Below are 26158 nucleotides of genomic sequence, written 5' to 3' on the forward strand. Positions count from 1 at the left end.
ACACACACACACACACACACACACACACACACACACACACACACACACAAAGCACTGCATGTTTGACTGGATCTGTTCTCTCCACATTTTCTTTCTCTTAAAAACGGGAGTCACCTCTCTGTTGCCCGGCTACAGCGAGCCAGGTGTCCCCTGAATGCGGACTGTACCATCATCAAGGCAACCACGTCAAACTCTCCGTCTGCGGAGGATGCAGCATCACGGCGGCTTGTTGCCTCTACGGCCTGAAAACAGGAGTTGAGGACGATAGGGAGCAAAAAAAAAAAAAAAAAAAAAAAAAAGAGAGAAGGAAATAGGAGTTCAGTAAGGAAGGGTGAGGTTGGTTCAGTGGGGGAGACAGAGGGAGAGATGCTTTTTAAGAGCCATCTGGTGGTAATTTAATTAAACTGCAACTCTGATTTACTTCAGCACAGATGTGTCCATGATGACGTCTAGTTGTATTGCCCCAGGCTCAGACAAGGGGTACACATGATCGTCTATTATTTAGTCTTCATTTCATCGTTCTTTACTTTCAGGGTTTGAGTAAGTTAGTGCCGACACGCTGCGTCCTGTGACGCACATCGAGAAGCGTTAAACGCTGCTCCGCTTGACTTAACTCTGTTACGAGGGACAGTGGTTTCTCTCCCGTCACGGCTCAGATCACCTCTTTATTAAAGCGACACTAGCCTGTATGAGTGTCATCCTGATTGTAATTTAACCATGTTGGTCTATTCTCAATCTCTGCACACAACATTGTCTGTCCCTCCTAAATTGCTCTTCAGGAAGTTGCTTCCATTTTTTTCCTATTTTGCAGAGATTGTCTATACATCCTCATCGAGGGTCTAAGTCTCTCCTTAGGGTGCCGTACGCTGTACAGACTGTTGAGCTATAGAGCTGTGAATGGACTTGACTACTTCACTTAATACCAATTCACAACAAGGCGGACAGACAGTAAAGAGAAAGGGACATTGTGAGGACTATAGTGCAAACTGTAGTGCAATATTGTGAGTCTAAACCTAGAATTACATCCTGGTAATTCACTGAAACTATCGTTTTTTAAAGTGATATTGAGACTAAGATGATTGTGAGGTATAAGAGGATTGTTGGTGCGTTACAGACAGAGTGACAGTGAGTGTGTATGGAAGTGTTTGTGTGTGGGTGAAACCTTATTCTGTGTTTCTTTCAGCAGGTCCTTTAGCTGTGACTCTCTGAGGAGATGAGCTCTCAACGCTGACTGCAGCATCACAATGTCCTGAAGATAGAATGCAGAGAGATGGAGATAAGATAAAAGAGAATTCAGTGTCAGGACATTTTATTTATATAGAACTTATTTTACATAATCGTGGTGTGTTGCGTACCCGGTTTCTGTGCTCCCTCCAGTTTGTCTGGATAACCGACGCTGATTTCTCTCTTTCTTTCTTCTCTTCGTCTCCTCCCCCCTCCTTCTCCTCTCGTCCCTTAGTGTCCCTCTCGTCTGCCTCCTCTGGACCTGCTCCAGCCTGAGTGTCCTCGTGGTCCTCTGGCGATGCGGCAGAGAGAGAGGGGAGCTCAGCTTGTGCAGGTTTACTTCTGTCGTCTAGAGTCTGGATCCTCGCCCACAACTGATCCAACTCCAGTCTGAAAACCAAACAGACACACACATGAAAGACACGCAAACCAGTGATGTACTGCAACGTGAAGCCATTTACCAGAGTAGGTAAGCTGCACCTGTAAACAACTCTCCTTTATGATTGAATGTCTTTATAGTATTGATCTGACCATCGACCACACTGCTGTTCTATATTTAGACATTCTCTGCATATAGACAATCCTCCAGTGGATCTCTACAGGGATGCCAACTGTGTTTGCTGGGACGTTTTTGAAGTTACTTCAAAGCATCTGTATGACAGAAGCATCAGCTGTGAAATGTAAAGCCAACAGCCGTCGGTGACAGTTCTTTTAAATTCCACCATAAATACAAAGAATATGAATATGTAGAAGGACAGCTTTTGATTTTAAAAACAAGCAGCACCTCACAAATCTTACTACAGCGGAGATATCGAGAGTATGGCATGTTGAGACGCGTCATTTTAATCATATCACTGTCAAAACACAACTAAAACATACTTATGCTGCTGCTTCTCTTTGTCCCGCACATTTGTCTGCTCAGCTTTCCATCGTTCTGTCTCCGTCTCCGATTCTTGTCTTTCTGTCCTCGACTGTCTCAGCTCATCACTGAAAAACACAAACACAACACAGACTCAAGAACTAAACACTTTATAAACTCTACTCATAGGCTGGTGTGTTCTCCCTCTGGTTTATATGACGGATTAAGATTGTTATTATCATTATTATGACTTGCAAAGATGTGTACATATCATTTAATATACATAAAAACTCAGGCTGCTGCTCACTCACTCTTTACTTGACAGCCTCTCTTGAAGCTCCACCCTCTCCTCCTCCAATTGGTCGAGGCGTTCTCTCAGACCAGAAGGCTCCTCCCCTTCCTCAGTCATCGTTCCCACGGAGACCACTGCCTCTGTTGCCATGGTAAACCCCGGAATCTCCGCGGGCGAGGCCTGGACCTCCCGATCCAATCGGCCGCCGCGCTTTGCTGACTGGGCGTGTCCTCTGCCGTCCTCCAGCCTCTGATTGGACGAGAGAGGAGTCGGTCTGTGATGAAGCAGCTATGTGTGTCACAGGTGACTCCACGTGTTTACACAGACAACTAGTCACAGACAACTAGTCACAGACAACTAGTCAGAGCTTTGTCTCACCTTCTCCACCTCCAACAGCCTTCTCAACAGTCTCAGTTTACTCCACTCTCTGTAACCTACGACACACAGACACACACACACACACTTTTTACAATAACTGAATAGAGCTGGATTAATTAAAGTCCCAGTGAAACTTCAGCCTTTTTTGAAATGAAGTATCTGAGCAGTGCTCAGTTACAAGAGGGATTTCAATCAAATCCTTCGCATTTTATTGGATTGCTAAAAAAGAGGGCGGGTTAAGTAGCACGATATGGAGCTACAGAGGACTGTGGTTGCAGATTGATTGATTGATGGATGTCATGATATTATTGGCTGAAATACTAGTTTACATAAGCACACTTCATATTGTATTTTACAGGAGGGAAAGATACATGAATTTTGATAAAAAGAATACGAAGATTTATATATTGTTAATTAGGTGGATAATATGACCACCGGGGGTGTGATCTAGAAGTCTTTAAACAGACTGTTATAAGACTTTGATAATGCTAATTGACCTGATATTTATCTACTTTTGTTTGTAGGACGGTTGATCATTAGTTGGACATTATGTCATAGTTGATGTCTCTTTACATAACAACCACAAATGGAAAGATTTTGGTGCATATTTGGTTACAAAACATAATAAATTGGATAACAATTAAAACATAAATGACCAATAGTTGATACTATATTGTTTGGGGATTATATTATGATTTATTTTGTATACTATGAGACAATATAAATATATCAAACAAAAAGAGGTTCATGCTGTTTATACAGAAGTAGTTCTTCAAAATGTTATCAGGTTATTGCTGCCAATCAATGAGCACGACTACTTTACGGCAACATCTGATTTACAGGAATGTTTCATCAATGTCATGTACTCAATAATCATAACACCCCCCTATATAGGGTGTCCGTGTGGTTTAGTGTGTGAGAAAAGACCTTTGATTCCTCCTGCAGGACTGTCGGTGCTGAGCTCCTCTCGCAGCGCCATGTTCTCCTGCTGGAGCTGCTTCAGGTTCTCCGACAGACGATGAACCGCGGAGCTCAAAACCTTCTGCTGCCTCTGGGAGCATTTGCTCTCCGCTCGACTACTGCAGACACAAAGAGAGAGCAGGACAAGTTTTTCATGATTCAGTGCAGGGATGGCAGCTTTTTTTTTACCGTTTAATACGTTGACTGATCTGTATGGCCATCCTTTAAATCTGTCTGATGAACAACTTTTACCAAGGGTCCCTCGTCTCAAAAGTCAGAGGGTTTCTATAAAGGGGTTTTTGGTTAGATGCCTTTCACACAAGTTCTACGACATAAAGTACGTCAGTAAATACTGAAAGCTTTGTGTCTCAGAAAAGGCTGCTAACAAGTGACTAAAATACATCATCATCCCTACAGAATTCTATTCAGAGCGGTATAAACACAGGTTTATTCAGGGTCACCGTATGGGGGGGGGTAGAACCGTATGTTGTTACAACTCTATGACACGACTTGTCCTCTAGCACAAATAAACAAGAGCACAGATACTTGATGAGCAGATGCAAACCTTTTCTCTGTAGCTTCTAGAAGCATCCTCAGCCTCTGGATCTGAAAGACGATCGCACAAACACACACTTTACAAGTTAGGCGGCTGAGCTCACACTCGGGGAAACCAAAGCAAACGTGGTGATAACATCGCCTATCACAGCAGCGAAAGGCTATTTGTGGTGGAAGTGTTTCTCTCATTTCTTCGGTGATTGTTTCAGGTGTTCAGATAATATGCCAACAGATTGTTTAACATTTAGGTGGGAAAGGTAACAGTAACAGGGAGACATGTTACCTCGTCAAAGTAGCTTTCTACTGTGATCTTCAGCTCCTCCAGGTTGGTGGTCCTCAGCTCGCTTTGTAGTTTACTGGAGACAAAGAAAAGAGGATAAGCTGAATATTATGCAGCTTCACTAATGAACCAGATGGACTCGTGCAGAGGTGGGAGAGTGTTTTTACCTCAGTGCGTTTTCTTTCTCTCTACACTGCTGCTCCAGCTTCAGGATTCTCTGTTTCAGCCCATTGAGAACCTTGATGGATAGAATCAAGTTGACTAAATCTGTGTAAAAACCATCCTACAAATCATCTCATCGACAGACTGGACGTACTCACCACACTGCCTTCTTTCTTCTTATCCACCAAACTACGAGTATATTCAGATCCCTACAGGACAATGTTTTATTAAATGTATTTTTAAATGCATTTGTTGTTCAAATGACAAAAAGAATAATAATTTAGAGATCATACTTTAGTGGGATCCAACAGCTCTTCTATCTGTTTCTCTCGTTTAGCGTTATCTTCCTCCAGGCGGCGTAGCTTGGCTTTCATTTGCTGGTTGTCGGACTTCTGTGCCTGAAGACTCTGCAGAGAACAGCACGAGTGATTAATCACACAGCGAGAAAGGCAGAAGAGGAATACGCATATGGAAAATCCTGAGGTGTCAAATCTAGATGGACTTTTAATCTGTGTGGAAAAAAAAAAAAAACTCTATCTTCTGCAGAGGAATACAAGTTACAGAACAGCACACTGGAGCCTTGCTCAAGGCCACTTCAGCAGACATCGTGTTATAAAGAAGACAAATCCTCCATCTCGCTGCTACTGACGCACAACGTGTTCTAACGGTGAATTTGTTTTGTCCTGAATCCAACGTTAATTCACAAGGCAAGCTTTTATTTTGTAACTCTTTACCTTCTTGAGTCGAATAATCTCATCGTACATGTCCTCCTTGTCTCTGTAGTCACTTGTGCTGACGGTGAAGCCTGCAAGCGCAGAGGGACAAATGGGGAGATGGTTTAATAAAAACACCCACACTCTCACCTTACAGTCATGCAACACCTGGTGGTCACCCTCACTACCCAGTCTGTGTTCTGGTGCCGTCTCCTCTCCTCGGCCAACTCCTCTGACCCCCAAACTTTCTTTTCTTCCTCTACTTTCTTCCACCTCCACATTGTCTCACCGTTGAATCCGGAGAGGAGATGTTTGTGTTTCCTCGTGCTGAAGGTCTTCTTGAGAAGCTCGGGCGTGACATCACACTCTGACCTCAGTGTCTGGGACGCATCTGAAGAAGGAGGAGACAGAGAGGTTCAAGGTATTTCACAACACGAGTCAGTGCATCGAACACCATCTGAGAACACTTTGTAGTTCGAGCACTTAAACAAGGGATCAGATGACAACGCAGCAAAGCACAGACATAGTGAAGGAGAGACGTCATAGAGGATCTGCAATCCAACAAAACACTGATAATCAAACTGGGATGTTTCTATTATTTTGTCCAATCCGTTTCTATCAGTGAGGGTAGGTTAAATAAGTTCAGCAGCACCACAAACTACATCCTCAAAATGACAGTGACATTTTCAATCAATCAATAAATAAATTCACTGAAAAAATGTTAGACTCAATGTTTCTCATGTTGTTGTTATTCTGCCCCAAGTGGCCAAGAAAATAAATGTATGCAGATTTAAAGGTGCAGGGTGTAGGATTTGGCGACATCAAGCGGCGAGGTTGCAGACTGCAACCAACTCAAACTTCTCCTGTGTGCTCAGTGTGTAAGAGGACTACGGTGGCCGACACAAAAACACTACTGGCCCTACGTAGAGGCAGTGTTTGGTTTGTCCATTCTGGGCTACCGTAGAAACATGGCGGACGGCCCTGTGTAGATATAAACAGCATATTCTAAGGTAACGAAAACGCAATAATTCTAATGTTCAGGAGATTATGCACCAAAGAAAACATTCGTATTTTCATATTCCATTCCTGACAGATCTCCCTAAAGGCTACACACTGTACCTTTAAGGTTTAGAACTCCGGTGTTGAGAAATGAAGCCAACGCAGAAGTGACAAAAGCTGAATATACATATTTACTCTTTGCCCATTTTTGTACTAGCCCAGAGTTTTAGGCTGTGTTGTCACCGACAAGATGGAGACAGCCGGAGTCACAAACTTTGAGGTTCACAACAACTATGACCATAGTTTATACAGTCAGGAAAGATCCTGCCAAATGGAATATTGTTGTAACACGTGCACAGTTGCTTATCATCAGCTTTCCAACGACATACTGAGCAAAGTCAGCTGAACTAACTTGAGTCTCTCCCTTCTCGCTCTACCCGTCTCTCTTTCCGTGTGAGCCTCAGCAGCCACTACTCCTCCCACCATCTTGTGTGTGTTTATGTATGTGTGTGTGTGTGTGTGTGTTGCAACTACCATGGCCGTTGCTGAGGGATGTGAGGCGAGCTGAACCACTCCCCCCAAGGGTGTCCCCTCTGGTGTCCCCAAGGGAGGCCCTCGGCAGTCTCCAGGCCGCCACCGCTGCTCTCCTGGGGTTCACATTCATACTGGAGAGGTACGGAGACCCTACACATACACACGCTGCACATAAACAATCATGGAAGTTGGAAAGCGGGGTTTGTTACGGTATCAAACTGTCACCACAGAGCAGCTGAGCGGGTTCTTACTTGGAGACAGAGGAGGCTTGTTGGAGGATCTCTTCCTTCTTTTTATCTGATAGTGAACAAAAACAAGGCGTTAAAGCCGATGAGAGGCGTGTCAATCAAACACTGATTAAATTCATGACAATAAAAAGTTAATTTGTTTACCTTTTCCAAAATATCGGCAGAGAAAGAGAAGCGATCCTCGCCCTAGGTTGGACACAGGAGTGAGGCAGAGGGAGGGAGAGGAGAGAGGAAACATGAATCCATAATAATAGTTTCTGCTAAAAATGTTTAGCATGTTTAGTTTGCCTGTCACATTTACTCTCATACACCAGTGGTTCTTAACCTGGGTGTTTGGAATTATGATTATAGGGACAAAACATAAATAAATATTATATTTACATATTTGATTTAATATTTTCTTGTGAAATACTGAATACTCTAAAGGGATTGGTTGAAACACTCATCACAAAGACATTACAAGTCGACATCACTTCAATTTAAGGAGTCACAAGCCCCAAAGTGTTGGCAACAACAACTGCCATAAACTGTTGTGTTGTGTTTGTGTTTTAGGCTCAAGACACAAGTGTCGTAAATGGCACAACTACAGAGGACTCACCAGCTCCTCGTAGTCTTCATCAGTCTGAGCATCACTCGCCTCCAGAGACATCTTAGCGGTGGCACTGAACATAGCTGGGAAGCTAAACTTTCTCCGTTACGTTAATCCTCTCATTTCTTTCAGGTTGCCTCTCTCGCTAACGTTAGTAGTAAAAAAAAAAAAAAAAAAAACACAGGGCAACAAAAGAGACGTTAGCTGAACTACAACACGGATGTTCGTCCCACGTTAACACCGCGGACTCTGCGCGTGACGAGCCGTTGATGCGGTGATAGACACTTGTTGACCGTATCTTCCTGAAATCCGTTAAAACGCAGTTTTCTTTCCTTGCAGGGGGTCACTGTTTGCACATCGGTGTTGCGGATTGAGTCGTCTAGCAACCAGAGGCAGCTGGTTATGAGCTGCGTCAAACGAGCTAGAAAACGTCAGATGAGTACCGGAAACTACGCGACTGTGCCTTCAAAATAAAAGTATACACAGGATTTTAAAAAATGGCACACTTGTGATAAATTAGGTTTAGCACGATCTATTTATAATAAACTATATATTTTGGATCACGTATATTTTTAGACAGGGCACATAATTGTACTATTCTTAAGAAAATGGCAACACGTTTTTCAATAAAATGTTTATTTTGAAATTTGAAACTAGTTGTACATTTTGAGCTCTGTGTAGCTTGATGGAGTAAATAACTGAAACCACTGCCCAGGGCTGAATGTCAATAGTTTTCCTCTCCCTCCTTGCTTCTGACTCATTTCCTCACGTTGCACATTGGTGAAGAGATGCATAAAGGTGGGACTTAAAGTGATTCCCTCCAGTAACAGGAGAGAAGGAGACAGGGAAGGACAAGGGAAGGAGACTTTTGAGACTGATCCGGTGTTCCCTGTACTGCCTGTTAGAAGATCTTGACCACAGCAAGTAAACATGGGACTCCCATGTTGTAAAGTACATAACATTTTACATACACAGAAAATGATTGCACATTAAAAACATAAATAAAAATACTTATATGTAGTTTTTATATATAGATGACAACGTCTTTACAAAATCAAAGACAATATCCTCACAGTAGCTTTAAAAACGTAAACTTCCTCCAACTTTTTTTCCCTTGTTTTATATTTTTGTACGTCTAAATATATTCTGAAACATGCATAAAACGCTTGATCTGTTTTGACATATTGTAATAGTTATAATAGTTGTATTGTATCAGCAAAATTAGGGCATGGAACTTGCTTTCCTTGTTGTTCACTTTCTTCCTTTCTTTCTCCATCATTCCATCCTTCTCTTGGTCCCCAGATAGGCAGGAAACCGCACTGTAATACAACTAATGCGAAAAAAGAAGTTACCATGGATGCTGCCATCTCTTGACCTATACAGTAGACCAGCCTGGCATAATGTAGGAGCTTCCTTTTAATGTAGAAACAGGAAATAATTCAGGTATGTCCGCATTGCTGAATGCATTTGGGAATGTACATTATATGTGGATGATTTACGAAGAATTTCTTCCACAAACGGCCATTTCCTCCTTTTGCATTGTTCTTCACAATCTCCTCATCTTCCTGCGGAGAACACACTGGCCTCTTGTTATTGTATCATATTCTCGTACACACTGTTTGTACAGGTGGTGGACCCCCAGAGCCACACAGCCAGGCAGACCAGCATACTTTTGCTCAGGGCCAACAAACCCATTGCAGATCTAATCTAAGACATACAGTTGTCTGGTTTAAAAGAGTTAAACTGGTTCAACAAAAATATTTTTTGGGAGCCCAGGAGTCGAGAAGACTATACCTGCAGAGTCTGTGAGTCAACAAACACGGTTTCCAGAGAGATCATCTCTGCAGAATGAGAATGTAAGGCTGAACATGATTCCACACATACTGAAGAACGGTCACCACATCGGCAGTGTGAGTGAGCAAACAACACGCCAATCAACTCTCGTGTCTCCAGTTGTTGCAAAATCGACACCTAATAATTTGGAAATGTGCTGTGCAGTGTGAGTGTAGATTGTATCGTGGATGTTGTTTCTGTATTTCTGTGTTACTAACTTAACTTTGAATAAATCAAACAAGTATTCCGCGCAAACAACCCCAATCACCTCACAGACAAAATCCTGTATGTATAAACAACCTCAAGCCTCTTTTCTACTGTTGTTGCTGGTCTCTCCATTGCCCACTAACTGAACTCATGCAGATCAATGTCCTTGTTGTTGTTCTCTGAATGCCCAGAAGGGGGCAATGTGTTCTAAACTGAACCAAGGCCATGCTTCTCCAAGCAGAGGCCGAGTCCTGCTCCCAGACCCCAGCCTTGTTCAGACGGTCAGTTCCACACTCACCACTTTGCTCTCTTAAACTGATTCCTGCATGTGTTCTCCAGTGTCACCTCCCTCCCATCACATCACATGTTTAGTATCATGCAGTTCTTCTTCTGCAGATGGTAATTTAACCAAACATTGGCTCATTAAGACAAAAGTCAGTAAAAAACATTTTCCTTACTTTGAATATGAATATTGGGGATTTGTTCAAATTATGGAAATGATTTTCTGTTGTTACAACTCTTTCTTGTTTTTCCAGGTGACAACATGCTAGGGCTGCAACTAACATTTTTTTTAGCTATTAAGTAATCATGTTTATAATTAATCGATGCATTATTTTACCTAGAAAATGTGAAACCTACCTAAGTGTAAAAGAGCAATAGAGTGGAACTGCTTATTATTTGATAACTGTCAAAAACCACAAAAGTATTCAATTAACAAGCAAAACCTCAAAACCTAGTAAGCTAATAGATTTGGGATTTAAACAATGATTAATTTTCACTTGATTGACACAATGACATGTACACACTCCACATGTGTTATGGGCTTTGCGGGACAGAAAATAGCATAAATATCGATATGTAAACATAAACTTATGCAAATGTGCATGCTGTGACCTACTCTCGAACCTTCCTGTTCTTCACATTTAGAGAGGAACTTCCACTCAGGGAAAACCAGAAAAGCGTGTCATGCTTTTGCAAAGTACACTCAGCAGTATAAGTGAGTTATTTGAGTTGCACTGGTCCTCCAAAGAAAACAGACAGTAACTTATAGGTGAGTAGGATGGACATTACAGGACATAGGACTCCACTTACATCATTCCACTGACGCAGATCACTTTTTAAAAGGCAGCTGTCTAAAACACTCCAACCAGATATTTAATTACACGGCCAAAACAACCAACCGACATAATCACATACACGGTTAAAATAAGAAGAGGCAAACAAAATGGCTTAACAGGATAACATGGCTTCTCGTGGGGCTTTTGCATCGCCCTGCTGATATTATTGTATGAGGTGTGAGGGGAAATGATAAGCACGCACGCGGTAACAGTCTCTCCAGTATAAATAACAGCGGATGTGCAGACAGGAGTGATAACAGAGCCCAGGGGAAGGAGGACGGAAGAGACAGGCGGGGCTGAGCCGGCCAGCGGACAGACATGGGTGGAGCGAGGTCGGGAAACAACTGAGGCTCATAACCCTGATTTATAATTATGCCGTGGACGTCTGATGTGCGTCCTCCAAAGCACAATGTTTTTCACCACCTGCACGGCTGCAGATACTCATTCAACACAGTCCTGTAACTAATCTATTCAACCCAGAAAAAACAGCTGCAGAGCAAAAGTACACATGAAGTAAAAGCAGTGGTGGAAGGTATTTACTCCAGTAGGCTAGTGTGCTTTAGTACAAATTTGAACAACTTGTACTTTACTTTAGTATTCCCATTTTATACTACTTTATACTTCTACTTCACTACATTACTGAGGGAATTATTGTACTTTTACTTCACTACATTCAGCTGACAGCTTTAGTTACTTGGTACTTTGATGAAAATTGTACATAAATAACAGAGAGGTTTATCAAATACATTTCTAAATTCTGAATTCAGAGCATTAAAATAGCAGGAAACATTTACTATGTAAAGATAAAGTGGAGGGATTTCTAGACCTGAGCAGAGAATGAAGTCACTCTCCCCGTGTGTGTGTGTGTGTGTTGTAATCTGAGCTTCTCTTGTTTGTGCCCCATCGATTAGCTAACTGTCGCCCTGCACTATATGCGCTCATATGGCAGTCACAGCTAACGCAGTCCCCCCTCAGGTAAACACTGTTAGCTCTGTCAGCACTGCTCCCATTGTTTCAACTGTGCGCTGTTAGCACCGTTAGCTGCAAGCCACCGGCTCAGCCGCCGCCATGTTGAGAGCCGTGTGGAGGCAATCCCTCCGTCACAGATTTGCTCAGAATTTGGAATTTAGTACCTTAAAGATTAAACCAGTGGTTCCCAATCATTTCAACCTGAGACACTTTACCAAACAAAACAAAAAACTGTATCTTGTTGTGGAAATCCTTCCCATGTTGCAAATGTCTAGTTGAGTCGATAGCTGTTTGGTGAGTTGTTTGGCATTTTGCCTCTAATCTTCTCACATGATCTTGTTTAAAAATTAAAAAAAAGTGGTTCAAAGAAGTAAAATTATTCTACATTTCACAAGTAGAATGTGTGTATCAGAACTTATCCCTGCTCACGACCCATCCAATTTATCTGGTGACCCTTTGGAGGGGCCCGAACCCCAGATTGAGAACCTACTGGACTAAAGTAGGTAAAACTAGCTTTAACTCAACCAGCATAACAGTAAAATGCTGTTTACACGTTGACTTAGCAGTATTACATCTAACATTGTCAGTAACTGCTGCTATAGAACCAGAACGTTTACTTTTGATACTCACTAAGTCTACATTTTGCTAATAATACCTCTGGACTTTTACTGAGGTGGCACTTTGAAGGCAGGACTTGTGGTTGTAACAATGCATTTTTATAGTGTGGTATATGTGTGTGTGTGTGTGTGTTACGTAAATGATCTGAATACTTCGTGAACAGACCTACTTTTGATCAGATATAGATCATCTCGTTCTAATAAAGATTACACCTCAGTGTCTTCATAAGCCAGCACGCAAACACACACGCAGCCCTGAAGACAAACACTGTTCTGTCAGTGGGTGAATGGCTCTATCCATGTGGAACCGAGGATGAGCACATCTCAATTAGAGTGAGGGAAAGTAAGGGGGGAGACACGGATTAGTAATAGTTTGGATGATACTGTGTGGAGTAGTATGTGAACAGTGGTGGGCCGGTTTATTCCAAAATAACAGTAAATCTCCCTCCAGCTCCTCTGCCTGTAACTTGGGCGTGTACCGCCTTTAGGGGGAAGGAAAAAAAGCTCACAGACTTGAAACTCAGTGAGGCAGTCTGGATTTGCAGTCAGGGGAGACTCATCATCATCAGTCAGCAGAGAGCATCTCTCTCTCTCTCTCTCTCTCTCTGTCCCTCCCTCAGACACCCCCACATTCCCCCTCTCTCTCTCTCTCTCTCTGCCCGTCTCTCTAAAGACAAACATCTCGTCGCCTTTCTCTCTTCTTGACTCACGGCAAACATGTCCGCAAACGGCGCCGACGGGGACCTTCTGCAGATCCCTCTGGGGCTCATCAACAGCGACGGCAAGTATCTGACGGCCGAGACCTTCGGCTTTAAAATCAACGCCTCGGCAAGCAGCCTGAAGAAGAAGCAGACCTGGACCCTGGAGCAGACCGGGGAGGACGGCAGCGCCGTGTTTCTCCGCTCCCACCTGGGCCGCTACCTCGCCACGGACAAAGACGGCAACGTGACCGCGGACAGCGAGACGCGCGACGGCAAAGACTGCCGCTTCGTGGTCACCGCGCACGAGGACGGGCGGTGGTCCATGCAGTCCGAGCCCTACGGCCGGTACCTCTGCGGCAGCGAGGACCGGATCACCTGCTTCGCGCAGGCTGCTACGCCGGCGGAGAGGTGGAGCGTGCACCTGGCCGTGCACCCGCAGGTCAACCTGTACAGCCTGGCGCGCAAACGCTTCGCCCACCTGAGCGCGCGCGGGGAGCGGCACGAGGTGTCGATAGACCGGGATGTCCCCTGGGGTGTGGACTCGCTCGTGACGCTGGTCTACCGTGACCAGCGCTACCACCTCGAGACCTCCGACAACCGCTTCCTCCGCAATGACGGCAGCCTGTCTACGAACACGGACAAGGACACCGGCTACGTGCTGGAGTTCCGCTCCGGGAAAGTGGCATTCCGCGACTGCAACGGCCGCTACCTGGCGCCCTCGGGCCCAACCGGCACAATGAAGTCTGGGAAAAGCACTCGGTTGGGGAAGGATGAACTGTTTGGCCTGGAGCGCAGCCACGCGCAGGTCGTGCTGACTGCAGGCAACGAGAGAAACGTCTCCACGAGGCAAGGTGAGGCTCTGCGGTCATTCAGAGCCAGAGAGAGAGAAATCCCATTTCACCACACAGATAGACTCGCCGCATAACCGGGCATACAACTGATGCAGCTGTTGCATGATTTTGATGCGTGTCTGTGAAAGAGTGAGAGAGATAATTAGAGACTCCTGCTACTTAATTTCTCTCCCACCATGTGTTTTTCATTATCATGCTCTCACTTTCTCCCCCCCTCCCCATCCCTCCTTTTTGGCCAGCCTCTGCCTATAGCTTAACATTTTTCTGCAGTAATTCTACCCCTGCATTGTGGCCGCTGGTTCAGGGTCAGCTTCAGTCTGCAGTTATCCCTCATTCTTTATCTCAGAATAGACCGAGGAAATAAGGACGGACGGCGTGGAGGAGACAAAAGGGATAAAATGGAGGAGAGGCAGAGGGAGGTGTGCCTCAGATGGTCCTGGATGTGGATCTTTGTGCAACCTCTTTGTCTTGTCGCCACTCAGTCTCACTCTGGGCTGCCATGCACATGGGACTGATCACTGACAGACGTTTATATCCATTCAGTCAGTGTGTGTGTGTGTGTGTGTGTGTGTGTGTGTGAGTGCATTCCAGGAGAGATGGCTTGAAGAAGAAAGATGATCATGTTTGAATGAGGTCAGTGTAGGGCAGTGACTTGTGACATGTGGACATTAAAAAAATAATTTTAAAGGACCACCTGTGCTTCTGCATTTGTAGCCTAATAACTCTGGTAGGCTCAGTGTGGCACAGACACTTTGTTATAGCCGGCGACTCAACGATAAGAATCAAGAAAGGGCCCGTTTATTAACCAGTGTCTTGCACCGAGACAGCTTTTCGCTTCAGTGGGTCAAATGACAACCTGTTGTGCAAAAGGTGCCGCTCGCAGTGACGAACCCACAGAGGACCCACAAAGCGTTTTAGCGTCCTGCAGCTCGTTGTTTTGGTTCAATCCCACCGCTTTCAGAAGCGTCATTTTCAGATGCGGCGGTTTTCAATGTGAGAGCTCTGATAATCCGACTGTACGCTACCTGTCCGCCACCAAACGGCACACGGACACAGTTGGAGACTAGCTGGTGAACACAGTGCAGCATTTAGCAGCTAAAGAGACGAATACTTGGTGTAGACTAAAATAGAGCTTTAAGTGAGTGAATATTGGACTTAGATTCATCAGTTGATCAGAAACACGACTGCAAAGGACCGCTAATGTTTCTGCGTGTCTGTTTGATGTGTATACATGCAGCTAACATGTCCACGATGTCAACTTTGTAAGGTGGTGTTATGCAAGTGTTGTGTTTGCATAACTAGTGTTCTTACATAACTGAGACCTAGTCTAAGTTATGCATGAGCACTCGTGTTTAATGCATAGGCCTACTACGTATTTAAAGTGCACAGCCATGAAAGGCGTGCCAGGTTTTTTTTTTTTTTTACCTTCTGCATTTTTGCAGTTTTGAATTGATGTCTCAAGTCTACAGTTTATATATTCACCATTGGAGAAGCAGTCCGCAGTATCCTCATTAGATCAGAATGCAGTCACATTTTTGGCAGATTTTACTGATAACTGCAACTCCTTTTTGGGGTTTTTATTTGGAAAAACGTGCTTTATGTTTATCTTGGGGCCACACCTTTCTCCTTCTTCTTCTGCAGTTGAATTTGCGGTAGACTAAACACACCACAGTTCATTTGTAGACCTCCATTGTGTGATTTATATCCTCATGAGTCCAGAACGATTGAAAAAAAATTGATTCCAGATCTAAAATGTTTCAAAGTTTCCCACAGTGAGAATTGACTTTTGGGCAGAGAGTTCAGGGTGTCCTGTCTCTTTAAGAACCTATCTGGGGAACTTCACAAATTAGAGGGAAGGAGAGTTTCAGACTAACCTCCAGAGATGAATACAATCTGACAACGGACTGCCCCACTTTCCTAGGTATGGACCTGTCAGCCAATCAGGACGAGGAAGGGGACCAGGAGGTCTTCCAGTTGGAGATGAGCCGTGAGGACAGGAAGTGTGCCTTCAGAACCGCTTCTGGGAAATACTGGACTCTGACAGCAAGTGGAGGACTGCAGTGCACTGCCTCCACCAAGTAACCACACACACACACAGTGCATGATGATGACTATCACACACTTAAGTTCACACACAGTGAACACGCACAGTCTGAATCATTGAGTTTGTTAACGTGTGTGTCGCAGGTCGGCTAACAGCTACTTTGAACTGGAGTGGCGTGACGGTCGTGTGTGTGTGCGCGCAGCCAACAACAAATATGTGATCGCTAAGAGGAACGGACATCTAGCTGCTACCGTCGACGGCGCAGGTCAGTGGCGTTCCTGAAATGATGTCATGTAGCCCAGAAAATATTCTGTTTTTAAGTCCAGGGTCAGTACTTCTCCTCATCTAGGATATCTTAGTACTTTGTACTCTTTCCATCGCTAAAAAGGAGAAATAATACACCCTGTTTACCAAAAGCACCTTCACGTTTAGATCATCTTAGCAAAACATTTTACGCCGATGGGCATGATCATCTTTCCTTCGAGATGCTTTTTCTGTTGGATGCAACCCTGATCAGCTTGTCTCTTCAGGGGAGGCGGAACAGTTCCTGATGAAGCTGATCAACCGTCCAATCATCGTGCTTCGTGGGGAGCACGGTTTCATCGGAGCTCGTAAAGCAGGAATGGCATCTCTGGACTCCAACCGAGCATCGTACGATGTTTTCCAGCTGGAGTTCCACAACGGAGCTTACTCCCTTAAAGGTGGGCAGTTTACAGAATTTATATAACATTACTGCTGGCCGTTTTCCACAACATGGCAATGCTGGTTAAATTAAAGCCCAAAGAATATAGAAAACGGGAATATGGCATGTTCTACCATCCTGATGGCAGAGGTTTTTGATTATAGAACAGTGGGACAGTTTGCCAGTGTCTTTTTTGATACTAGCACTTGACGGTGTCAAAGTCAAAAATGTTCAAAATGACTAGTGACTATACAACTTTTTTTGGCCACATGGGGTCAGCAGAAACGAGCTGTAAGCACAGCATTCACATATTATTGAAACGGCATCCCAGTCCACACGCTGTTGCCTTTTTAAACAATGTTTGTCAATACCACCAACGCTTTACCACACGTAGCAATTTGCTCAATTGCTAATATAAAATATTGATTAGTGCAGCTTTAAATTAAAACACTTTGTGGAAAATGTATGTAATATACAGTATGTTGTTGTTTTTTGAGAAAAACTGGAGCAAACTAACTTCTGCTTTCACCGTGTTCATCAGCATGCATTGCTGTCTGTCAATGCGTCTTTCTTACCACTTAACTTCATCAAAAGATTTACATGTGAACACGTAGTCATCTTTATATACATTATGTGCTGTTTGTCCAGACTCCCAGGGGAAGTATTGGTGTGTTGGAGACGACACGGCGGTGGGGTGCAGCAGCGCCACACCTGTCCAGTTCCTGTTTGAGTTCTGTGACCTCAACAAGATGGCCATCCGCGCTCTGGGGGGGAAGTACCTCAAAGGGGACCATGCTGGAGGGCTGAAGGCCAGCGTCGACTCACTGGACAGCGCCACCCGCTGGGAATACTGAGACCGAGCACAGCCGGACTTCTCCACTATCTGACACGACGCTTCAAACTATTCATAAATACTGTAGGTAGCTAGGTTTTTCTGCATATGAATGTGTGTAGTTGTGAATTTGTCTGGATGGATGTGTGGTGGAAATTGAAGCTGATAAACTGGAAGTCATGGCACCAAAGCACTGCAGGTGTTTTTTCTTTTCTCAATCCTTAACTCTTCTCACCGGGCTTTTTACTGGAGTTTTGGATGTACGATGTCGTTTAATGAACGAATAACAGTGTGATTATTTCTTTCACTTCCAGTCACGTTAACACAAGCCGTACCTGACAGACGTCCGGACGATTGCTGTTATTAGTTGTGTGCCTATCCGTGGTAACTACTGGTGTAAGCAAACATATAGAATGCTATAACTCATAATATCTAGCCTTCTCCTGTTAAAATGTCCTGCTGGCTCTTATTGCGCTGCTTTCATCTCCTGCTCTTTTTTTTTTTTCAAACTATATAAAGCACAAACACGCATCAGATAAATGGATGTTAGACTTACATGTTTCTGCTGTAAATAAAGGCTGTCTTTGTCCCTGAATGCTTAAAAAAAAAAAACATAGTAACCATGGAAACATTGAGTGCAAAAGTGTGTTGAGAGGGTGTAAAGAAATAAAATGGGATGTGGCTTGCAGATCTAACATGTTCTTTGCCTGTATGCTACTAACTGCACCTCCTCAGATTTCCTTTGTATAGACTGATGCATCTACAGGAAGTAGTCAAAGGTTTTCCTTAAAGACTGTAATCCACTCCTGATTAGAAGGTTTTTGATTATACTGAAGGAGGTAACAAGGCTTCTTAGAGAGAATAATCTTCCTTGCAGTGGGTAAGGACTAGTTACTACACTCTGAAATGCACATAAGTATGCAGTCATAGATACATTAATTCCTACTGTGACTCAAAGTCTGCACAATAATGTCCCAATTGCAAGAAGTGAAAAGCACATGTTTGTGTTAGATTGGGTGCTGCTGTTGGTGTGTAAACACAATGAAATGTGTCTGTGCCTTCCATAGAGCACTTCAGTCTTTTTCATGTTCTTACATTTGAAATGAACACAATAAAGATTTTCCTCTTAACAGCAGACTGTCTTGATTTGATTTTTTTTATTTGTCCATTTTCTGAAACATGGATATTCCACAGACCTTCCTGTCAACAGTTTTTATTGGATCTACTTTCTACCAAAGAAATAGTCTCAAAGGAAACTGTTGGCAGTAATGTGACATGTGGTTGTAGCGAAGCTAGTGGCGTGAGCGCCGCAGGAATGAGTTCTAAAACCCAGAAGTGAGTCAGTATCTTTGCTCTTCTGGTTCCATTGTCTCAAATTCAAAACATGATCACGCTGACTGGTCCGCCTTTACAGCCTCGTTGTGTTTATACTTGCGTTCATGCAACTGTGGTGTCATTTTGTTTTTTAGCCTCACGTTACCTTTTTACTTCTGCCGATTGCAGTCGCTTCAAAAATCATGAAATAAAAGTGGTGTTATTTTTGTGAAGATTATCCTGCTGAACAAACTTGTAAGTATAAACGTTTCTTGGTCACTTATTTTCTGGAATAATTCAATGGAAAAATGGCTTTTTGTCGAGGGAACCAGTGTGATGCTGAATTCCGGGGTTGGCCTTATAGTGAATACCATCGGATGGACTCCCATTGACTTTCATTTTGTTTGGTCAGTCATGTTCCACTTCAAGATAAACTGTAAGGACTTTGGTGATCCTCTATTTTTTTGACCTAGCGCCACCAGCTAACAAACAAATCTAATTTGTCCTACACTTCGGTTTAAGACCAAATACCTGCAAACTAATGACACTTTGTGTTTAGCGCTATTTGCCTAATGTTTGCATGCTAACATACTAAACTTACTGTAGATGGTGAACACATTACATGCTAAACATTAGCATGTTAGCATGCAGACGTCAGCCTCACAGAGCTGCTAGCGTGGCTTTAAACTCTTGTTTGTAATTTGGGTGAACAGATGGGTAAAATCCCAGAAAATAGAGGCTGCAGAATGTATGTTATGATAAAGTATTTTTGGTCATTAAATCAAATCAAACAATGAATTGATCCTGCTGTATCTACAGTTTAATATACTGTATTTCATTCCTCTAGAGCTCTATTACTCCATCATCACTGGTGCAGTGGGTGTCACGTTTCTTCTCTTTAAACCTGAATAGAAAATTGACCATCTAGACTTTAAATTAGTGACTAGTCTCAGTTTATCCAATCCACAACAGCCATCTTGTGCTGATAAGAAAATCCATTGTCATGATTTCTGCAAATGCTGTTGTGTGTATGTGTGTGTGTGTGTGTGGGAGAAGGATGAAAGCGCCCGCATCTCGTCCCCTTGAGATCTCCCTGATGCCAAAACTGTAAAAGAGAAAGGAAGGCGAGGGAGGAGGGTGAAGGGAGGTAACCTACTCTACTTTCTCCGTCCCGCTGCAGAGGTACCTCGGCTCTCCTCTTCTAACAGCCATTGTAACTAACGAGTGGCAAACGTAACGTGTGTGCTCTGATACAGACGGACACAGGAACCGACCCAACAGGCATCCTCCGCTCTTCGCTGCAGTGGCCCTGCATGTTGCCATGGCAACAGGTAATGGCAGGGACTTGGCTTGAGGAGGATGAATATCTGGAGATGCAACACACAGAGATATATCAATAATCTTAATACACCTTGTCATAATCAGACGATGAGTGAGTGAAAAATGACTTATAAATAAAGATTTTACGTTAAGCACATACATGTGATAGTCCCGAAATGAATTGGAGCTTTTACATTTGCTCACACTAATACAAGAATCCTCCTAACTCTCATGTCCTTTCAGTCAGCCTGTGTCTGTTAGATGTGTGTACATAACATCTGTAAGAGAAAACACACGGCAGGTGTCTTGAAGAGGAAAAAGCTAATACGGCACTCGAGTGGAGGAAGGGCGACAGGCGGAGGAGGAAGACAGGAAATGAACGAGGTGGAAGATGAAAAGAGAAGATGTGCTTATTTCCCTGCATTGATGCATGCGAGAGGAAAGTCCTGAGTCAGCCAGGGTTATAAGACTCTTAGAGGGGAACATCGCCTAAATTAAGAATTCCAATAGGTTATTATCATGGCCCTTCACACTATCATGGCCATTTCATACCCAAATGAGCTTCATTCTATTGTAGTGTTGTGAAACAGAGAGTGTATCCATATACTCAGAACATTCCCCTGGGTGCCCCTCAGTGTCATCTTTGGGGCTGCTAACATAACGTCCTCTATTCCATTGTTGTCAATGTAGACGCATGCTCAAAAGGCAGAGTGACACCGCAGCACAACACATCCTCTTGGGACCATGAATGTTTGTGCCCATTTGTTTGTGTAAATCCCTGTGGTAGATTTAGAAATATTTTACTGGATAAGTCAAAACTTTTAGCTTCTGGTGGCACAAGATGAAATGTTAGAGGATCATTACAGTCAGAGGGCTTCATCCTCTGGGCACCAAGCATGTCCGTTGAAACTATCCCGACAGTCCATCGAATAGTTTTAGAAGTTTTTGGAACGTAACTGAAATGGTGGGGGCGGCTGACCAGCCAACATTGTCTGCCCTCGAGCATTAAAGATCCCGTCTTTATGTGGACTTCATCAATGGCTGGAGTTTTCACAGAGTGTAAGTGGTTGAAAGCTCTGGAGGAAAGCTAGTAAGTGGACCTGGAGTTAAGTAAAAAGAAAACAACAATTTCAAATGTCAAGTATGAACTTTTGTGACCAAAACAGTTACTAATAATATATTCTACTTTTACGTGGCACAAATTTATAACATGCAGCAAATAAATTGGCCATAACGTTAAATGTGTGGTTTCTTTGTTTTTGAGTCTCCAGTTATAGCAACAGCAATATTCCAGTGTATAACGTCTGAACAGGCTTAACCTGAGTGTTGGGTAATGTCCTAATGGTGTCTGCTGCTGCCATCTAGTGTGGATGATTGGAAAATGATTTTGACTTGTGCTTTATATGGCCGACAGTATGTTAACGTCTCTGTTTTTCACGGTTCAGACTGGTTCCAGTTAAAAAATGTTATTGTCAACATGGCAAAGCCAGGGAAATGAATTCATTGTTCTTTCAGTCTGTTGTGAGAACTTGACTGTACTGACCTCAACCCCATCCAACACTTTTGGGATGAAATTGGACACTGACTGTGCGCCAAACTGTGTCACACGACATCCTTTGGGATGAACTTCTTGTGCTTTAATGGGATCAAATTGCTGCAACAAGGTTCCAAAATCTTAGAAATGTTAAGAGTTATAGCAGAACATGAATGCATATAGTTTTGGAAGATGATGAACAATCACATGTGGGTGTAAAGTTAAGGTGTCCCCGTACTTTTTAGCTTTTTTTGTACATACTCCTGACAGTATTGTTGAGCATTCACCTACAGAGAAACACAAGTGGTTTCTTTGCAAAAATGCAGGAAGTGCTGCTATTCATGCCAAAAGACTTAAAACTGCTTCAGACAGTGAACAGGTCCATGTTGAAGGATGCCTGACGGCTGCATCCAGTGAAAGTGCCGTTGCAACCAGCGGCTCAGGTGAGTTTGTCGGCAAGTTTGTTCTTTTCTTCTTTTTTAAATTTATTTGAATTGTTCCTGTCTTATTTGCTCTCTTATATTAAATGGGAAGTACTGACCTTCTTCAAGGGTAGAGATAAGAGACAGTACAAACTCATGCGGGCACCCAAATGCACTGCACACATTGACAAATCATCACAGTATCTGTTTACCCACCGATAGCCACGTCCAGCCGAGACAGTGCGAGTCAGAATGAGACAGAGAGGGAGAGTAGTGTCCCGTATCTTGTGATAATCATGGCACGCGCCAGGAAGAAAAACAATGAGGGAGGTTATCTAAGACCCTATTGATGGCCTCATACAAATGTGATCCCCATCTGCTGTGCTATCAATCTGTTTGACTTTAGCACGCCCCTAAGTGCTTCTCAAGAAATCCATGTTGGTGTGGTCCACTCAGGCGGTAATCATCAGGCTGCGGATATTATCTCTGAGTGGTTAAAAAGTCAGAGCAAAGCTGCAACATATACTCAAACTTAATTCCAGTGTTTTTATTAACAGGATGTGTGCAGAATATCTGTGTGTGTGTACAACATGTGTGTTTGTATCATTACAGAGAAGCCTTCCATGACTCATATGTATGGTGTAAATATGTCTTGCATGTGTCTGCGTCTTGGTTGCGTGTGCATGAATGACTTCTCTTTATGGTCATTCTCTAGGAACACAATAACAAAAACCATGTGGGGTTAATGGACCAAGAGCAAAGCAAATAAGGGAAATGAGCCAAAGTTATGGCCACCGGGTATAATCTATGGCATTTTAGGTTAACAACGCAAGGCTGAAAAGGACTTGCACATACAGGTCACTAATGTACACTATTAATAGGGACATTGAACGTCGTCGGAGGTGCTTGTCGTTGTTGAAGTTGATTTGAAGGAGCTGGAAAACAGCATGTTTCATCAATATTTTAGCTTTTATTTTATTGTTTTACGGAAGCTAAAAGTGGTTGATGTTCCATGACTCACACTCTCCCTAAACAAGAGCTCCTGCATGTGTGACCAGTGTGAGTCCTTCCAATATGGTGATTGTTGACATGCCAGTAAAAAGACATTCAATTAATTTATGTTTCCATGTTGCCAAATGTCAGAGTGATGCATGGTCTGTAATTTAAGTCTTGACAGACTATATTACCCTACTTTGAGTCCTGCCTCACCTCATATATGAGAGAGAGAGAGAGAGAGAGAGAGAGAGAGAGAGAGAGAGAGAGAGCTTATTGGAGGAGAGCAGCGGTGGTCAGCCTATAAATACCATAAATGCGTAAAGAGAAGACCAGAGCCACTGGCATCACCGGGGTGGGGGGGGTTTCAGGATTCACTTCGCCGCCAACAGTCGCCTATTCTCGGGTGGGACAGCTGTCCTCTCCGGGTACACACATCAGACCAGCATGTCTCTATCGGGGCGTCCCAACACGGTCCGGCTGCTGTTCCTCGGAGCAGCGGGGGTCGGTAAGAGCGCGCTCATCCGCCGCTTCCTCCACGACCACTTCGAGCACAAGTACACGCGCACAGTCGAGGAGCTTCACGTGCTGGTGTACGACACCGCCGGGTCCGGGAAGATGCGTCTGGAGATCTTGGACACGAGCGGCAGCTACTCCTTCCCGGCGATGCGGGAGCTCAGCATCCGACACAGTGACGCGTTCGCGCTCGTGTACGCGGTGGACGACCCCGGGTCCCTCGAGGAGGTGCGGCGGCTCCGCGACGAGATTCTGGAACTACGGGGCAACAAGAGCGCGCCCATCACCGTGGTCGGCAGCAAGGCGGACCTGAGGGACACAGAGGGTCGCGTGCTGCTGGCGGCTGACGTCATGGCCACAGTGGAGGACGATTGGGACGCCAACTTCGTGGAGGCGTCCGCGCGCACCGGGGGGAACGCGGTCGGGGTGTTCCGCGCGCTGCTGCAACAGGTGAACCCGCCGCGCCTGCTGAGCGCTGATGCGGTGTGGAGGCGCAGAGACACGGTGCCCAGACCAGCAGTGAAGAAGAGACCACCACTGAAGAAGAACAACAGCTGTGCCCTGTCGTAGGGGACATTTGCTCTGGTTTCTCTGCAGCTGGACTGCTCGTGCTCAGGTGTTGCTGGTCATCACAGTACTCAACCTGGTTTAGTCAGAAATAGTTGAATGGGAGCTGTGATATGGGATACACTTTATTTAAAGATTCACATTTTCGTGTCTCTACATTTTCTTTTTATCTTTTGTGAATAAAATATTTGTTGTGATTTTTGTCTGCTGCCTGCTTTCATATTTTCAATCAAATGCACTCCAGTCAGCACTGAGATGACTTGATCTAATGAAAGTGTGTATAAAGTAATTTTATCGTTGTAAAAGTATGCCTCAGTGTAAAAATACTCCCAAGTAAAAGAACAACATCAACAAGTTGACCTATGTTGCAAAGTATACTGCCAAAGTAAAATTAAAAGTGCTTGTGGTGCATAACAACCCTTGTCAAAGAGATTTGGATCTTATGGAACATTAGCATGATAGGTATAGCTTTTTATATTGTGGTTGAAATAAAGCTAATTTGAGCTTCTTGATACAGCCTTGCAGCATCTTTGTCAAATATAAAACCTGGATCTTCAAATCTAAATGTAATGAGAATAATACAATATTTGCCTTTGAGATGTAAAAGCATTAAGTTGTCTAACACAAATATTCAAGTAGCCTAAAGTACAGTAGGCCTATACTTCAAATTGTACTTGAGTAGGCTGCAATACTTCATGTGCCTTCCACCACTGAAGTCCGGAGCTTAGTGATGTTGTCCCCTTTGAAAAATGTGAAATAAATTATTATTCACCCCTCACTTCCTGCTCAGTAGGCCCTATCTTAAAGGACCTATACCAGTGTTTGACTTTGGTTTTATTATTTTTACAAAGACCATTTAGTCAATACCATCTCCACACCATATGAAGGATAGACAGATTTTGGCTATTATAAGTATACTCTGTATTATGTTCCAGATAAAATGCTTTAAAATCTGCAAAGAGGCAACCATCTTGCTATGGTGCCTTTAGGGACCTTGAGTATATATTTGTCCTTGTCTCTACACAATTTGCAAAGGACATATAAGACATAATAATACTAGGATTCACATTTTTAAATTGTCATTGTGGGCTAATACATTAAATGAGCTTACCCTTTCTTATTCTTGCCTCATCATTGTTTTGATGATGAACGCGAGCTGCCATTGTTAGCCTCAGTGGAGGCATAGAGGGAATATTCATATCAGTCTGTGCTGCATAAATAAAAAATAGCTGCTCACTTTACATGTGCTGTTTTGGATGTTAAACACACACACACACGTCAAGTGGAACAAAGAGGATAAAAAAGCTCACGATTCTCGTTGTCTTCATTAATCTGCCCTCTTCTCATCCACTTATGCTCCTCTTATGTTTCTCTACTTACCTACTAAAGATATAACACAGACGTGGGCACAAACACATCAGAGAACAAGAAGAAGATATTAGTAGTGCTGCTGATGAAATCACGTTCTCTCTGTTTGGTTTTAAAACATGTTGGTGCAAGATTACACATTATAAATATATTGTTTGTGTGCAACCTGTACTATCATTCACCAAATGGAGTGAGGCAAATGAAAAAAAGAGTGCTGCAGTACTCATTCAATAGAATTAAGTTAAAGTGACTGTATTTACCATTTGCACAGGTGAAATACACAAAATACACGCATATTGGAGTTTTTGCAGTTTTCTCAGTCATTTAAATAAAATAAAAAAAATAGAGAAACAGGAATATTATTTTTTTAATTACATGTTACACGTGTTGCATTAAGTAAAACAATAAGAAATTAAAATCAAGAAAAATATCAAAATACAGTGCATGACATGTATTGGCTCAGCAGTTTTCAGCAGG

The 26158-nt window shown here is 43.4% G+C and overlaps 3 protein-coding genes across 6 annotated transcripts in view; 2 read left to right on the forward strand and 1 right to left on the reverse strand.

Annotated features, from left to right (window-relative positions):
- The window catches only part of iqce (IQ motif containing E), a 12244-nt gene extending 3539 nt beyond the window's left edge, over positions 1–8705 (reverse strand). The window contains exons 1-18 of one of the 3 annotated variants that reach the window (XM_031863197.1): positions 7803–8705; positions 7349–7390; positions 7208–7253; positions 6957–7121; positions 5713–5814; positions 5445–5515; positions 5004–5117; positions 4869–4919; positions 4716–4786; positions 4552–4624; positions 4279–4319; positions 3681–3832; positions 2754–2809; positions 2395–2624; positions 2104–2211; positions 1356–1614; positions 1163–1249; positions 115–242 (exon numbers count right to left, since the gene is read on the reverse strand). In XM_031863197.1, the coding sequence (XP_031719057.1) occupies positions 115–242; positions 1163–1249; positions 1356–1614; positions 2104–2211; positions 2395–2624; positions 2754–2809; positions 3681–3832; positions 4279–4319; positions 4552–4624; positions 4716–4786; positions 4869–4919; positions 5004–5117; positions 5445–5515; positions 5713–5814; positions 6957–7121; positions 7208–7253; positions 7349–7390; positions 7803–7874 (1868 nt within the window). In that variant the 5' untranslated portion in view covers positions 7875–8705. The other 2 variants (XM_031863198.1, XM_031863199.1) reach the window with 2 other exon arrangements.
- Positions 8706–13168: 4463 nt separating this feature from the next.
- On the forward strand, positions 13169–18782 carry LOC116392077 (fascin-like). Of its 2 annotated transcripts, XR_004213307.1 has the most exons (6): positions 13169–14089; positions 16011–16167; positions 16277–16398; positions 16664–16834; positions 17464–17731; positions 17962–18782. XR_004213307.1 is itself a non-coding variant. In XM_031863226.1 (5 exons), the coding sequence occupies exons 1-5, from the start codon at positions 13255–13257 to the stop codon at positions 17667–17669; spliced, it is 1491 nt and encodes a 496-aa protein (XP_031719086.1). In that variant the 5' UTR covers positions 13169–13254; the 3' UTR covers positions 17670–18782. The 2 variants fall into 2 exon arrangements, 1 of the variants encoding a protein (XP_031719086.1); XM_031863226.1 differs by having other exon boundaries at positions 17464–18782.
- A 4798-nt stretch (positions 18783–23580) lies between these two features.
- Positions 23581–25082, forward strand: LOC116392099 (GTP-binding protein Rhes-like). Its single transcript, XM_031863253.1, has one exon. The coding sequence runs from the start codon at positions 23678–23680 to the stop codon at positions 24314–24316; it is 639 nt and encodes a 212-aa protein (XP_031719113.1). The 5' UTR covers positions 23581–23677; the 3' UTR covers positions 24317–25082.
- The last annotated feature ends 1076 nt before the right edge of the window (positions 25083–26158 follow it).

This window comes from Anarrhichthys ocellatus, unplaced genomic scaffold (genome assembly GCF_004355925.1).
Source record: "Anarrhichthys ocellatus isolate YVR2014 unplaced genomic scaffold, GSC_Weel_1.0 scaffold28, whole genome shotgun sequence".
NCBI classification, from domain to species: Eukaryota; Metazoa; Chordata; class Actinopteri; order Perciformes; family Anarhichadidae; genus Anarrhichthys; species Anarrhichthys ocellatus.